Source organism: Lucilia sericata, unplaced genomic scaffold (assembly GCF_015586225.1).
Source record: "Lucilia sericata isolate MDLA Ls3-8-SP2 unplaced genomic scaffold, ASM1558622v1 Contig000102F_arrow, whole genome shotgun sequence".
Taxonomy (NCBI): Eukaryota; Metazoa; Arthropoda; class Insecta; order Diptera; family Calliphoridae; genus Lucilia; species Lucilia sericata.
In genome coordinates this window covers 324,239-340,237 of record NW_023994134.1, presented here as the reverse complement: position 1 = coordinate 340,237, position 15,999 = coordinate 324,239, and the positions used below count along the sequence as shown (strand labels likewise).

At 31.7% G+C, this 15,999-nt stretch overlaps 1 protein-coding gene across 5 annotated transcripts in view; it reads left to right on the top strand.

Annotated features, from left to right (window-relative positions):
• LOC119600058 overlaps positions 1 to 15,999 on the top strand; it is a 564,032-nt gene that overhangs the window by 342,649 nt on the left and 205,384 nt on the right. For 3 of the 5 annotated variants that reach the window (XM_037950082.1, XM_037950079.1, XM_037950080.1), the window contains 2 exons: positions 5,177 to 5,282; positions 5,352 to 5,539. In XM_037950082.1, the coding sequence (XP_037806010.1) occupies positions 5,177 to 5,282; positions 5,352 to 5,539 (294 nt within the window). The remainder of the gene's footprint in view (positions 1 to 5,176; positions 5,283 to 5,351; positions 5,540 to 15,999) is intronic. The other 2 variants (XM_037950083.1, XM_037950081.1) reach the window with 1 other exon arrangement.

Sequence of the window (15,999 nt, the reverse complement as noted above, 5' to 3'; positions counted from 1 at the left end):
CCAGTCGAAGGACGAAAAAGTACCAAAAAGTCCCCTTTTATAGATTCTCATTTACTAAGGGCTCTACATGCTTAATTTCATGTTTCTAGGTTAAATTTTATAGAAAACTCAAAAAGTACCAGTCGAAAGACGAAAAAGTACCAAATAGTCCCCTTGTATAGATTCTCATTTACTAAGGGCTCTACATGCTTAATTTTATGTTTCTAGGTTAAATTTTATAGAAAACTCAAAAAGTACCAGTCGAAGGACGAAAAAGTACCAAAAAGTCCGCTTTTATAGATTCTCATTAACTAAGGCCTCCGCATGCTTAATTTCATGTTTCTAGGTCAAATTTTATAGAAAACTCAAAAAGTACCAGTCGAAGGACGAAAAAGTACCAAAAAGTCCCCATATAGATTCTCATTTACTCCGGGCTCTACATGCTTAATTTCATGTTTCTAGGTTAAATTTTATAGAAAACTCAAAAAGTACCAGTCGAAGGACGAAAAAGTACCAAAAAGTCCCCTTTTATAGATTCTCATTTACTCCGGTCTCTACATGTTTAATTTCATGTTTCTAGGTTCAATATTATAGAAAATTCAAAAAGTACCTTTTGAAGAACGAAAAAGTACCAAAAAGTCCCATTTTATAGATTCTCATTTACTCCGAGCTCTACATGCTTAATTTCATGTTTCTAGCTTTAATTTTAAAGAAAACTCAAAAAAGTACCTGTGTAGAACGAAAAAGTAGCGAAAAGTCCCTTTATTATTAATTTCATGTTTCTATTTCAATATCATAGAAAACTCAAAAAGGACCAGTTGGAGAATGAAAAGTACCAAAAAATATCACTTGATACCGGGAGTACGAAAAATTACCAAAAAGTCCCCTTTTATATGTTCTCGCTTACTCCGGGCTCTACGTACTTAATTTCATGTTTCTAGGTTCAATATTATAGAAAATTCAAAAAGTACCTTTTGAAGAACGAAAAAGTGCCGAAAAGTCCACTTTTATAGGTTATCACTTAATCTTGGCTGTACTTGCTTAATTTCATGTTTCTAGGTTCAATATTATAGAAAATTCAAAAAGTACCTTTTGAAGAACGAAAAAGTTCCAAAAAGTCCCCTCTTATAGATTCTCATTTACTCCAGGCTCTATATGCTTAATTTCATGCTTCTAGGATCAATATTATAGAAAATTCAAAAAGTACCTTTTGAAGAACGAAAAAGTACCAAAAAGTCCCCTTTTATAGATTCTCATTTACTACGGGCTCTAAATGCTTATTTTCATGTTTCTAGGTTCAATTTAATAGAAAACTCAAAAAGTACCAGTCGAAGGACGAAAAAGTACCAAAAAGTCCCCTTTTTTAATTTCATGCTTCTAGGATCAATATTATAGAAAATTCAAAAAGTACCAGTCGAAAGACGAAAAAGTACCAAAAAGTCCCCTTTTATAGATTCTCATTTACTAAGGGCTCTACATGCTTAATTTCATGTTTCTAGGTTAAATTTTATAGAAAACTCAAAAAGTACCAATCGAAAGACGAAAAAGTACCAAATAGTCCCCTTTTATAGATTCTCATTTAATAAGGGCTCTACATGCTTAATTTCATGTTTCTAGGTTAAATTTTATAGAAAACTCAAAAAGTACCAGTCGAAGGGCGAAAAAGTACCAAAAAGTCCCCTTTTATAGATTCTCATTTACTCCGGTCTCTACATGTTTAATTTCATGTTTCTAGGTTCAATATTATAGAAAATTCAAAAAGTACCTTTTGAAGAACGAAAAAGTACCAAAAAGTCCCATTTTATAGATTCTCATTTACTCCGAGCTCTACATGCTTAATTTCATGTTTCTAGCTTTAATTTTAAAGAAAACTCAAAAAAGTACCTGTGTAGAACGAAAAAGTAGCGAAAAGTCCCTTTATTATTAATTTCATGTTTCTATTTCAATATCATAGAAAACTCAAAAAGGACCAGTTGGAGAATGAAAAGTACCAAAAAATATCACTTGATACCGGGGTTCTAAATAACACCCCATTAGGATATTTAGTGTTTCTAAATTTAAAAATTTTATCTAAATTGGATCATTGTGGTTGAATAAAATCAAATTTCCCGTTTTAACCCCTTTTGGTACTTTTTTCCTCCCCATTAACGAAATAAAAATTCTATTCCAAAAAGTTGCAACATCGTAGTGGGAGCCTGTTATTATGTATTCATATGTATAAGTTAATAAACCAAAAACAATGTTTTATGAAAAAAGTACCAAAAATAGGTACAATTTTAACCCCTTAAACGTCCGAATATCCAAAAAGTACTAAATTCATATTTTTTTTTTCGTTAAGTTATGAAGGAGTCAAAAATATTTTTTGAATGTGCACTGGTTTAAAAGATATATGGGGTGCGAAAAAAGTACCAAAATACAGTTTTTACCCGTTTATTCCCTAAAGGGGCCGAATTTTAAAAAAGTACCAGACACCTGTCCGTTTATTTTTTAAATGAACGGCGATAAGCTTTAAACTGTTTTTGTATCTTTTCTAGTTTAGGAGATATAAGGTTACCGAATTTACCCGTTTTACCCTTTTTACCCCCTAAACATTCGAATTTCCAAAAATCCCGTCTTAGTGGATCTATTTGGCGGGAGACCAACCTCCTGTCCAAATTTCAGCTCTTTAGCTTCAACCGCTTAGGCTGTGCGATGATGAATCAGTCAGTGAATCAGTCAGTCAGTCAGTCAGTCAGTCAGTAACGTTAGAATTTTATATATCATATAATATTTACAACGGAATTTTAATTAGATTAATATTCATATAATGTCAATCAAGATAAAAATAAATACAATTTCCGATTCCATTTTGAAATGAGCTGCATTGATAATTTGCAAAACATACTTCTAAAAAAGTCGTTTTAAAAGTAGATCTTTTAAATTCTGGTAATATTGAAGAGAATTCCATTACTCTATAATTTTATTAGCCGTTTTTTCTAAAACTTTTAGTTGATGCATTTTTGAGAATTATATGTAAATATGTGCCAAAGCATTCTTGTAATTTTAAATTTGAAAAATATGATACATTGTTTCAAAGATACTTTGAGAGTATCAAATAAGACTCGGATCACGGTATTTTTGAACATCAAATAGTATCAAAAAAAGTACGATCGTACCAATTTTGCCATCCCTGTATGTTACATATGAAAGATTTCAAGCAAATTATTGCAAGTTCGCCAGTTTCTATCTATCGCCAATTTCTATATATCTATAAAAAATTTAAATAATATAAGAGTTTCCAATATGCACGACATTTTGTATTTAATTCATGTTGTGCCAAGCCACCCATTGAAAGTCCGCCCGTTATGCTCTAAATGTTCACATGAATTTCAAAGTTCTCCATGTAAAATTTGAAGATTCTAGCTCTAATAGTTTCTCAGATATACGAATTTTTCTATTTAATTCATGTGGGGGCTTCAAGACCCCCCAGATGAAAGTCAGCTTTTTTTCCTCCAAAATGTTCAGATAAATATTTAAGTTCTTCGTGCGAAATTTGAAGAATTTAGTTCCATTAGTTTTCCAGATAAACGAATTTTTGTCTTTAATTAATATGGGAGGTGCCGCTCCCTCATGGGTAGTCCGCCAATTTATTACCCAAAATGTTTAAGTTTGGATGTTAAAGTTTTTCGTGCAAAATTTGAAGATTCTAACTGTAAGAGTTTCCAAGATAAACGTATTTTTGTATTTAATTTATATGGGAGGTGCCACTCCCCCTAATGATAGTCCGCCTACTTTTTGTCCTAAATAATTATATTGACACTAAAGTTGCTGCGACAAAATTTGAGGACTCTATCTGTTATATTATCTAAAATATACGAATTTAATATTTTCTTAATATAGGCGTGGCTCATCGCCCACTTGGAATTTCAAAATAAAAAGTAGCCTATTACCTATTCCAGACATACAGGAATACGCTGTGAAAATTTTAATAAAATCGGTTCTGCCGTGTAGTAGTCTATAACATACAAACATATAAACATACAAACAAACACACATCAATTTTTATATATATATAGATATTCCTTTTTGGGGTAGCAAAGCACACTGGGTATAGCTAGTTAATTAATAAAATACTTTAAATATCAATTTTAGATAGTGACAAACAAATAAAAATTAAATTTTTGTAAACAAAAAATGTATATCAATATATTTTGAAAATTTTTTATTTTATATCGACAGGAGTAGCAAAGCACGCCGGGTTTTAGCTACTTTATATATATATATATATATATATAGAAGATAGATAGATTAATATGGGAGGTGCCAAGGCCCGCTTATGAAAGTCCGCCCATTTTTCTCGCAAATATTCAAATGGATGTTAAAGGTCTTCGTGCTAAATTTTACGATTATAACTCCAATAGTTTTCCAGATAAACGAATTTTGGTATTTAATTCCTATGGGAGACGCCACGCCTCCTATTGGTAGTCCGTCCTAAATATTTATATATATATATATATATATATATTGTCAACATGTGTTCATATGAATGCAAAGTTTTTCATACAAAATTTGAGGACTCTAGCTGTTGCAATTTCTGAGATATGCGACTTTTAATACTTATTTTGTAGGTGGGCGTGGCACCTCGCCTACTTGAAATTCCAAAACAAAAGGTAGCCTATAGTTCCTTCCGGACATAGCTGAAGACACTCTGAAAATTTCAAGGAAATCGGTTCAGCCGTTTAGCTGTCTATAAAGCACAAACAAGCATACATACAAACACACATTCATTTTTATATATATAGATAGATATTAGGATTAGGATTAATGTACATATCTAAACTAAAAAGTGCAAATATCTTATTAAGTAATTCATAATATTTCGCAAAATGACATTTTTCAACTAAATATTATAATATTTTAAAGATTTCCAAACATTTCGGTTAACTGGTTTAACCGGTTTTCTATACTCGGTTATCCGACAAACCGGTTTTCTACAAATGGTCAATTTTCGGTTAACCGAAAAACCGTTTTTTTCAAAAGTCGGTTTTTTCTAAACCCTACACGAAACGGTTATTTGTAGAAGACGTACGAGCCGATTTCACATACACACATATTAAATTGTTCGAACCACAAATTAATCGTTAATTTGAATTCATCCAAAGTACATACATATTTCCTTCATTTTATTTTTTATTATTTTTCCGTTCTAATGAATAAGCAGCGGCCAGAGCAAATATTTTGGGTTCAACGGAGATACACGTTAAACGTGACAGTACGATAGCATTGGCTTGTTCAGTAAACATACATGCTTCCTCTGTTCTGTGGTATGTGCAATTTACCAAATTCGTAAATTATAATACTTTAATATTTACTAATGTCTTTAACATTTATAGGTACCATGGTTCTTCGGTTGTGGATTTCGATTCATTACGTGGTGGCATTAGCTTAGAAACAGAAAAAACTGACACCGGTACAACAAGTCGTCTTATGTTGACCAGAGCATCACTAAGAGATTCTGGTAATTACACATGTGCGCCGATTGGTGCAATACCAGCATCCGTGCGAGTTCATGTATTAACAGGTATGTTAGTTATAACCTTCACGCAAGAAGGGCATTTATAAAATTGTCAGTCAGTTTGTAATATCCACAATATGTATGTTTAATTTTCCGATCATATAAAGACATAATCCTAATGTACATAGGCCCTATCACTACGTGGTAGCCAGAAGTGTTCTAATAACGAACAAGTAAGAATGTGTAGTCAGGCATGGCCGACCATATGATACCCTATACCAGTGAGTATGTTCAAAATGTGGATTATTTTTTAAATAATAGAGAATTTTATATCATCCACCACCATCAGTGGTGATAGAGGGTATATACAAGTCTGTCGTTCCGTGTGTAACACCAAGAAATATTCATCTAAGACCCAACAACGTATATATATTCTGGGTCCTTATGAAATTCTGAGTCGATTTACCTATATCCGTCTGTCTGCCTAAAACACGCAAACGTTAAAACTAAGCAAAGGAAAACAACCAAATTCACCAAAATATTTATTGTTATCCTAAGCAGTTTGGTATTGAAAATCAGCAAAATCGGCTCACCACATAAAAAGTTATAAGTAAAAATTTCAGACTACTTCGAAAAAAATTACGTTTTTTCCTAATTCTTTTGAAGTTTTCTCAGAAACTACCAAATTCCACAATTGGTCATAGCTCCCATATAAGGTCCACTTCCGAAAATCACCTAAACGCACATATTTCATTGATGAATAAAGCTATTGTGATAAAATTCGAGTTGGATATGTTTTGTGTACATAAAAATCATTTTACCAAATTTTTTCGGATCGGTCCATTATTGGTCATAGCTCCCATATAAGGCCCACTTCCGAAAATCACTTAAAAACACATATTTCATTGTCAAATGAAGCTATTGTGATAAAATTCGACATAAATATATTTTGTATAAATATGAATTACTCTACTAAATTTTTTTCCGCATAGGCCCATAATTGGTCATAGCTCCCATATAAGGTCCACTTCCGAAAATCACTTAAACGCATATATTTTATTGAATTCTAAAGCTATCGGGATAAAATTCGATACATATATGACTTGTCTATATTAAAATCATTCCACTACATTTTTTCCGGATCTACGGAATTTTTTCTCAGGATCGGTCCATAAGTTGTCTTAGCTCCCATATAAGGTATGTTTCTGAAAATCACTTAATACCACTTAATTCGTTATTAAATGATTTTATCCGGACAAAATTCAAAATGAGTACGTTTTGTGTATAGATAAATCATTATATTAAAATGTTTTCGAATTGGCCTATTAATATAAATTTTTCTGGACCTAAATAAAATTAGTTTAACATATGCATAAATATTACTACCCTCAATACGGAAACAAAAATGTTGCCAAATTATCTAAAGATTAGATAGTTAAATGGGTTTTAATAAAAAGTAGCTTGCTGGTGAGGGTATTTAAGATTCGGCATAGCCGAATATAGCACTCTAACTTGTTTTTATGATCTATTTCTTGTATGTTGTTTATTATATTGGAATTCACTCTTCTTTTTCATTTAGCTTGGAATTATTTATTTTATTTTTGGTACATACATGTTAAGAATAAATCTATTTAGTGTTCAAATCACTTGAACATGTTCCTATATTTAATTTCATCATTTGTGTATTTCAATCTGCTAGTAACATATTCTTCTATGGTTATCTATATTTACATACATATGCGTAACGATAATAAGTTTGAAACATCCCTTATTTAATGGTCTAATTTCCCAGAAGTCCTCATCTTGTGTTTATGTTTATCACACACAGTGAGTGATAAGGATTAAAATGAACACTTGTGTTAATCATGTGCACTGGGTTTTTATACATGTGTAAAACAACCCTTATTCTTCCACATTTCTTTAGAAAATGTATTCTAGGTCAGTTTTAAGATTTTTGTTTTTATACCCTCCACCACCATCAGTGGTGATAGAGGGTATATATTACTTTGTCATTCCGTGTGTAACACCATGAAATATTCATCTGAGACCCAACAAAGTATATATTTTTAGCTACGTCCGTCTGTCTGTATATCACATTCTCACGTTAATACGAAGCAACAAAAATTAACCAAATTCACCCAAAATATTTATTATTGTCCTAGGCAGTTTGGTATTAAAAATAAGCAATATCGGTTCACACCGGGAAAAGTTATGAGTCAAAATTTGAAACAACCTCGAAAAAAATATGAATTTTTTACACATTCTGATGTAATTTTCTTGAAAACTATGCAAGATAATTCGATGAAAATCACCACACATTCGTTTCTACACAAGAGCTTGACTCCTGCTGAAAAATGCCAGAATCGGTCAACAATTTCATATACCTCCCATACAAAAGTACATTTTCCCGGAAAATGGGTTTTTTGTTAATGACTTCTGTCACAATGTCGAAATCTTTACAAAATATTACAAATTAAAATCTTATGTGAATAGAATTCATTCAGAGAAAAAATTTTCTGGATCGATCCATAATTTGACATAGCTCCCATACAAGGTCCCCTCCCGAAAATAACTTAAACGCAAATAATTCATTACTAAATTAAGATATCCACAGAAATATTACTGTGAAATTTTTGTTCCATCGGTCCATAATTGGTCATAGCTCCCATACAAGGTCCCCTCCCGGAAATCACTTAAACGCGCATAACTCATTACTAAATTAAGATATCAATATAAAATTTGGTATAAGTATTGCTCATACGCAAAGAAATTTTACTGTGAAAGTTTTTTCTGATCGGTCCATAATTGAATTAAGATATCCATATAAAATTTCGTACTAGTATTACTAATATGCACAGAAATATTACTGTGAAATTTTTCTCCGAGCGGTCCATAATTGGTCATAGCTCCCATGCAAGGTCTCCTCCCGAAAATCACTTGTACGCACATAACTTATTGCAAAATTAAGATATCCACATATGCACGAAAATATTACTGTGAAATTTTTTTCCGATCGGTCCATAATTGGTCATAGCTCCCATACAATGTTCCCTCCCGAAAATCACTTAAACGCACAGAACTCATTACAAAATATTAATATATATATTTATATTAATATATTTAACTTGCTGCAAAATAATAGTAAAGCTACGAAATTCAACGTAAACAAGTTTTCGGGGTACTAAAATCTATGTGCCAAAATTAATGTGAAATTTTTTTCCGATCGGTCCATAATTGGTCATAGCTCCCATACAATATTCCCTCCCGAAAATCACTTAAACGCACAGAACTCATTACAAAATATTAATATCCATACATTTAGCAAAAATATTGTTTTTATATGCATAAATTAAACTATAAAATTGTTTTACTCTCTTGCAAAATTTATGAGGATAGGTTCATAATTGACCCTACCTCCCATATAAGGTCCCCTCATAAAATTACTATAACGCTCATAACTTGCTGCAAAATAATAGTAAAGCTACGAAATTCGACGTAAACAAGTTTTCGGGGTACTAAAATCTATGTGCCAAAATTAATGGGGATATAATTGACCCTGCCCCCCACATAAGGTTCTTCTCAGAAAATTACTTAAAAGTTCATAATTTGCTTCAAAATTCCAACATATCAACGAAATTGACATAAACATTTTATTTAGAAACTAAAATATCTCTGCCAGATATTAAGAGGCTCGGTCCATAATTGATTCTACCACCATAAAAGGTCCTCCTCATAAAATGGCTTTAACGCTCATAACTATAACTTGATTCAACATAAAAAACAACTTCTTCAAAATTTTTGTAAATCAGTGAAGTTGGACATAAACAAGTTTTATAGGAACATAATTCTAATTGTTGTTTTGAGAATCGGTAATAATTTACCTTATCCCTTTTAAATGGCCTTTCTCATAGAATGACATTAACACCTATAAGTGACGATAAAATTCATCATGAACTAGTTTTATAGGATCTAAAATCTTGCTGTCAAATATTTTGAGCATCGGGTCATATTGGATCAAATTCTTCATAAAGGGCTGAAAAAGCATTGACATAACAAGTTTCATTGAAACCAAAATCTTAGGGGGATCGGACCAAAATTTACCATAAGTAAACTTACAGGACATCAAATCATAAAAAAATTTATAAATATGATAAAATAAGTACTACCATCACCCTGACTATATGTATTACTATTTATATATGACAAATCAGTTTGGAAACAAGTTAGAGTGCTATATTCGGCTGTGCCGAATCTTAAAAAGCCTCCATCAGCAAGATATTTTTAATTAAAACCCATTTAATTATCTAATTTTTAGATAACTTGGCAAAATTGTTGTTTCCGTATTGATATGCATATATGTCAATCTAATTTTAATTAAGTCCAGAAAATTTTTCGAAAACATTTTAATGTAATGATTTATCTATACACAGAACATATTTATGTCGAATTTTATCCGGTTATAATCATTTAATAATGAATTAAGTGGAATTAAGTGATTTTCAACAGTAAATCTTATATTGTAGCTAAGACAACTTATGGACCGATCCGGAAAAAAATTCCGTAGAATGATTTATATGCTCACAAAACATATTCAAGTCGTACTTTATCCCGATAGCTTTATTATTCAAAGAAATATATGCGTTTAAGTGATTTTCCTAAGTGGAAAATTTGCTAGAATAATTTGTATGTACACAAAACATATTTGTGTCGAATTTTATCCCGATAGCTTTATAATTCAATGAAATATATGCGTTTAAGTGATTTTCGGAAGTGGACCTTATATGGGATCTATGACCAATTATGGGCCTATCCGTAAAAAAATTTCGTAGAATGATTCATATTTAGACAAAATTATTTGTGTCGAATTTTATCAAGATAGCTTTATTTGACAATGAAATATGTGATTTTAAGTGATTTTCGGAAGTGGGCCTTATATGGGAGTGGGCCTTATATGATGAGATCTACGTTTTTTCCTTTGTATGGGGGCTATGGGAAATATTGGATCAATTGTAAAGGTTTTGAACACTATTGATCGCTGCTTTCAAAAAAATATTGTGTGAAAAAATTCATCGAAATATCTTTGGTAGTTTCTGAGAAAACTTGTTAAGAATTAGGAAAAAAATTAAATTTTTTTCGAGGTAGTCTGAAATTTTTACTCATAACTTTTTACGTTGTGAACAGCTTTTGCTAATACCAAACTGCTTAGGATAATAATAAACATTTTGGACGAATTTGGTTGATTTTTTCTGCTTAGTTTTAACGTGAGCGTGTTTTAGGCAGACAGACAGACAGACGGACATAGCTAAATCGACTCAGAATTTCATAAGGACCCAGAATATATATACTTTGTTGGGTCTCAGATGAATATTTCTTGGTGTTACACACGGAATGACAAACTTATATATACCCTCTATCACCACTGATGGTGGTGGAGGGTATAAAAATAAAATAAATGATTATATTGTGGTAGAAAAAATATCGATTTATGTAGTATAGGTCCACTTTCCGAAATTCACTTGAAATTTCAGACACATGATTTGATGGTGGGTATATAAGATTCGGCACAGCCGAATATACACAGAAAAAACTGGAGCTCTAAAATTGCCTGCAATTTTTTTTTTTTGTCATAAATAGACAATTTATTGATTAAACATTTTGTTAAGCTGATAAAATAATTAGTCAAAAGGTGTCTTTGGAAAAATAGCAACCGAAAAATTCACTTAAAATAATTAATCCGTTTGAATAAAAAAACAAGTAGGAAATTATAGTCGGGCGAGGCCGACCATATAATACCCTACACCTTTGACAAAAATATAATGTGATTTATTTGCCATAATAAAGCATTTAAATTGAATTTTACCTTGCCTCAGATATACATACTTAAGCCGTTTATTGTTGAATAAAATTGTGGACATTTAAGTGAAATTTTGATGGGGGCTTTTCATAGGGGCTAGGGTCATATGAGGACCTATTATTATGGAATTCGTGAGGGTCATCAAATCTTGTATAGAATTTGGTTTTTGCAGCTTTTTTTCGCCCTATTCGGCGGGTTCAGTTGTATGGGGGCTAGGTGAAATAATGGACCGATGTAAACCATATTCAACTGGCTTCGTTTACGGTACCATAAAAGATCATGTGCCAAATTTCATTAAATTATCTCCAAAATTGCGACCTGTTTTTGATTACAAAGTTTAAAAGCCCTTTTCGGGGGTTCAGTTGTATGGGGGCTAGGTGAAATAATGGACCGATGTTAACCATTTTTAATAGACTTTGTCTACGGTACCATAAAAGAGGTTTACATAGGTTTATATGGACGGACGGACGGACATAGCTAAATCGACTCTGAAAATGATTCTGAGCCGATTGGTATACTTTAAGGTCCAATATTATTGTGCGTTACAAACATCAGCACAAACCAGATATACCCTCCCCACTGAAGTGGTGTAGGGTATAATTAGTCAGTTTCATTAATTCACCTACAATTTTGTAATCGAGGACATTTTCTTGTACTTTTCTGCTGTTGCCATGCAATTTGCTGTTACTATGCTTTAGAAAGACGTTACAAAAACTTTTTTATACCCTCCACAACCATCAGTGGTGATAGAGGGTATATATAACTTTGTCATTCCGTGTGTAACACCAATAAATATTCATCTGAGACCCAACAAAGTATATATATTCTTGGACCTTATGAAATTCTGAGTAGATTTAGCTATGTCCGTCTGTCCGTCCGTCTGTCTGTCTGATTAAAACATTCTCACGTTAACACGAAGCAACAAAAATTAACGAAATTCACCGGTGCACACCGGGAAAAGTTATGAATCAAAATTTGAAACAACTTCGAAAAAATAAGCATTTTTTACACATTCTGATGTAATTTTCTCGAAAACTATGCAAGATAATTCCATGAAAATCACCATACATTCGTTTCGACACAAGAGCTTTACTCTTGCTGAAAAATGCCAGAATCGGTCAACAATTTCATATACCTCCCATACAAAAGTACATATTGCCGGAAAATGGGTTTTTTGTTAATAACTTCCGTCACAATGTCGAAATCTTTACAAAATTTTACAAATTAAAATCTTATGTGAATAGAATTCATTCAGAGAAAAAATTTTCTGTATCGGTCCATAATTGGTCATAGCTCCCATACAAGGTCCCCTCCCGAAAATCACTTAAACGCGCATAACTCATTACTAAATTAAGATATTCATATAAAGTTTAGCACAAGCATTGCTCATATACAGAGAAATATTACTGTGAATTTGTTTTCCTATCGGTCCATAATTGATCATAGCTCCCATACAAGGTCCCTTTCAGAAAAACACTTAAAGGCACATAACTCATTATCAAATAGTGATACCCATAAAAAATTTGGCATAAATACTATTTTTGTACACAGAAATGTTATTTGAACATTTTTTCATGATCGGTCCAACTTTGGTTATAGCTCCCATACAAGGTTCCCTCCCGAAAATCACTTAAAAGCACATAACTCATTACAAAATATTGATATCCATACATTAAGCAAAAATATTGCTCTTATATACATAAATTAAACTATAAAATTGTTTTACGATCGGTCCATATTTGGTCATAGCTCTCATACTAGGTCCCCTCCAGAAAATCACTTAAACGCACAATATTCATTACCAAATAATGATATAGATACAGAATTTTGAAATTTTGTCTTTATATACATAATTGATCATAGCTCCCATACAAGGTCCTTTTACGAAAATCTCTTAAACGCACTTTACTCATTACCAAATAAAGCTATTGATAAAAAATTTGGCCCAAATATTAATTTTGTATACAAAAATTCTATTTCAAAATTTTTTCACGATCGGTTCATAACATGGGTGCGGTGTGTCCCATACAAAGTTCCCTTCAGAAAATCATTTAAACACACATTACTTATTACTAAATTACGATATAGATACAAAATTTTACTGAAATATAGCTTTTATGAACAGAAATTTTGCTTAAAGAATTTTTTACGATCGGTCTATAATTGGTCATATCTCCCATACTATGTCCTGCCCCTAAAAGCGCTTTAACCGTATTTAACTAGTTGCATTATCAATTTTTGTAGAACAAAATTATATATATTTATTTTGAAAATCCTTAAATCTTTTACATACATGCATACATGCAAATTACTAAATATCGCTAAGCGCTATAAAAATATAAAGAAAATGGCGGTTGTAATGTTAAATAAATCATGGAATTGTAATAGATTTAAGCTGTTTAAATCTTTGTATTTTTTCTATTCAAGACATGAGAAAACTTATTTCTACAAATATTTGATCAATTAGAAAAGTATTTGTGCTGATGTTTGTAACCCATTAAAATATTAGTACTATACCCACCTTAAAGTATACCGATCGACTCAGAATCACTTTCTGAATCGATTTAACGATGTTCGTCCGTCCGTGTGTCCATAATTTGATGAAATTTCGAATACACGTTTGTTTTGACCCAAGGACGAAGCCTATTGAAAATGGTTAAAATCGGTCCATTATTTCACCTAGCCCCATACAACTGAACCCCCCGAAAAGGGCTTTTGAGATCATAATTATGCATAATATAAATGTATCTCGATGAAAGTTCGCACAACTGAGTTTTATACAAGCCTTGAAGACCTTGCCGAATTTCGAAATGATCGGACTTCAGTTGACCCTAGCCCCCACACAAAGCCCCCTTCAGAAAGTGACTTGAATATGCGCAATTCATTTATTAGCACTGTTGTTGCAATGAAATTTAGCACAGACAAATATTATATATATGTATATTATATAAATATAAATCTATCCAGCCCATTTTATCGGGATCGGTCCACATTTGCTCCTATCCCCCATATAAAGCCTCTTTTAGAAAATAAGTTTTCCGTCAATAAATTGCTTAAATAAATCGGAATCAAGGTAATATTCAAGATAAATGCTTTATTATGAAAAATAAATCACATTAAATTTTCATAACTGGATTCTAGTTCTGTTAGTTTCCCAGTTATACGAATTTTTATTTTAATCCATATGGGAAGTACCATAAAAATTCTTTATGCAAAATTTTAGGAATCTAGATTCAAATATTCACATGTCAGAGTTGTAAGCGCAAAATTTAAGGATTTTAGCTCTAATAGTTTCTCAGATATACAAATTTTAGAATTTAATTCATATGAAAGGTTCCAAGAACCCCAAATGAATGTCCGCACATTTTACTTCAAAATGTTCACTTTTATGTTAATTTTAAGATTCTACCTCTAATAGTTTCTAGATAAACGAATTTTTGTATTTAATTCATATGGGAAGTGTTACTTCCCATATTGCTAGTCCGCCAATTTTTCCTACAAAATGTTCACATAGATGTTAAAGTGCTTCGTGCAAAATTTAAAGATTCCAGCTCCAATGGTTTCCCAAATAAACGATTTTTTGTATTTAATTCATATGGGAGTATTACGCCCTCTATTGCTATTCTGCTAATTTGTTGTCCTAGGTATTCATGTTGATTCAAAGGTGGCTCCGGAAAATTAGAGGACTCTAGCTGCTATATTTTCTCAGATATACTAATTTAAGATATTCTTTATATGGGAGGGGCCACTCGCACTATAGCTAATCCGCCCATATTGTCCCCATATGTTCATGTGGATGTCAAAGTTGTCCATACAAAATTTGAGGACTCTAGCTGTTGCAGTTTCTGAGATATGTGCTACTTTTTATTAAAACCCATTTAACTATCTAATCTTTAGATAACTTGGCAAAATTTTTGTTTCCGTATTGAGGGTAGTAACATTTATGCATATGTCAAACTAATTTTATTTAGGTCCAGAAAAATTTATATTAATAGGCCAGTTCGAAAACATTTTAATATAATGATTTATCTATACACAGAACGTACTCATTTTGAATTTTGTCCGGATATAATCATTTAATAACGAATTAAGTGGTATTAAGTGATTTACAGAAGCATACCTTATATGAGAGCTAAGACAACTTATGGACCAACCCGGAAAAAAATTCCGTAGATCCGGAAAAAAATTAGTGGAATTATTTTAATATACACAAGTCATATTTGTATCGAATTTTATCCCGATAGCTTTAGAATTCAATAAAATATATGCGTTTAAGTAATTTTCGGAAGTGGACCTTATATGGGAGTAATGACCAATTATGGGCCTATGCGGAAAAAATTTAGTAAAGTAATTCATATTTAGACAAAATATATTTATGTCGAATTTTATCACAATAGCTTCATTTGACAATGAAATATGTGTTTTTAAGTGATTTTCGGAAGTGGACCTTATATGGGAGCTATGACCAATAATGGACCGATCAGTAAAAAAAATGTGTAAAACGATTTGTATGTATACAAAACATATTTGTGTTGAATTTTATCCCGATAGCTTTATAATTTAATGAAATATATGCGTTTAAGTGATTTTCGGTAGTGGACCTTATATGGGAGCTAGGACCAATTATGGGCCTATCCGGAAAATTTCGTAGAGTGATTCATATTTAAACTAA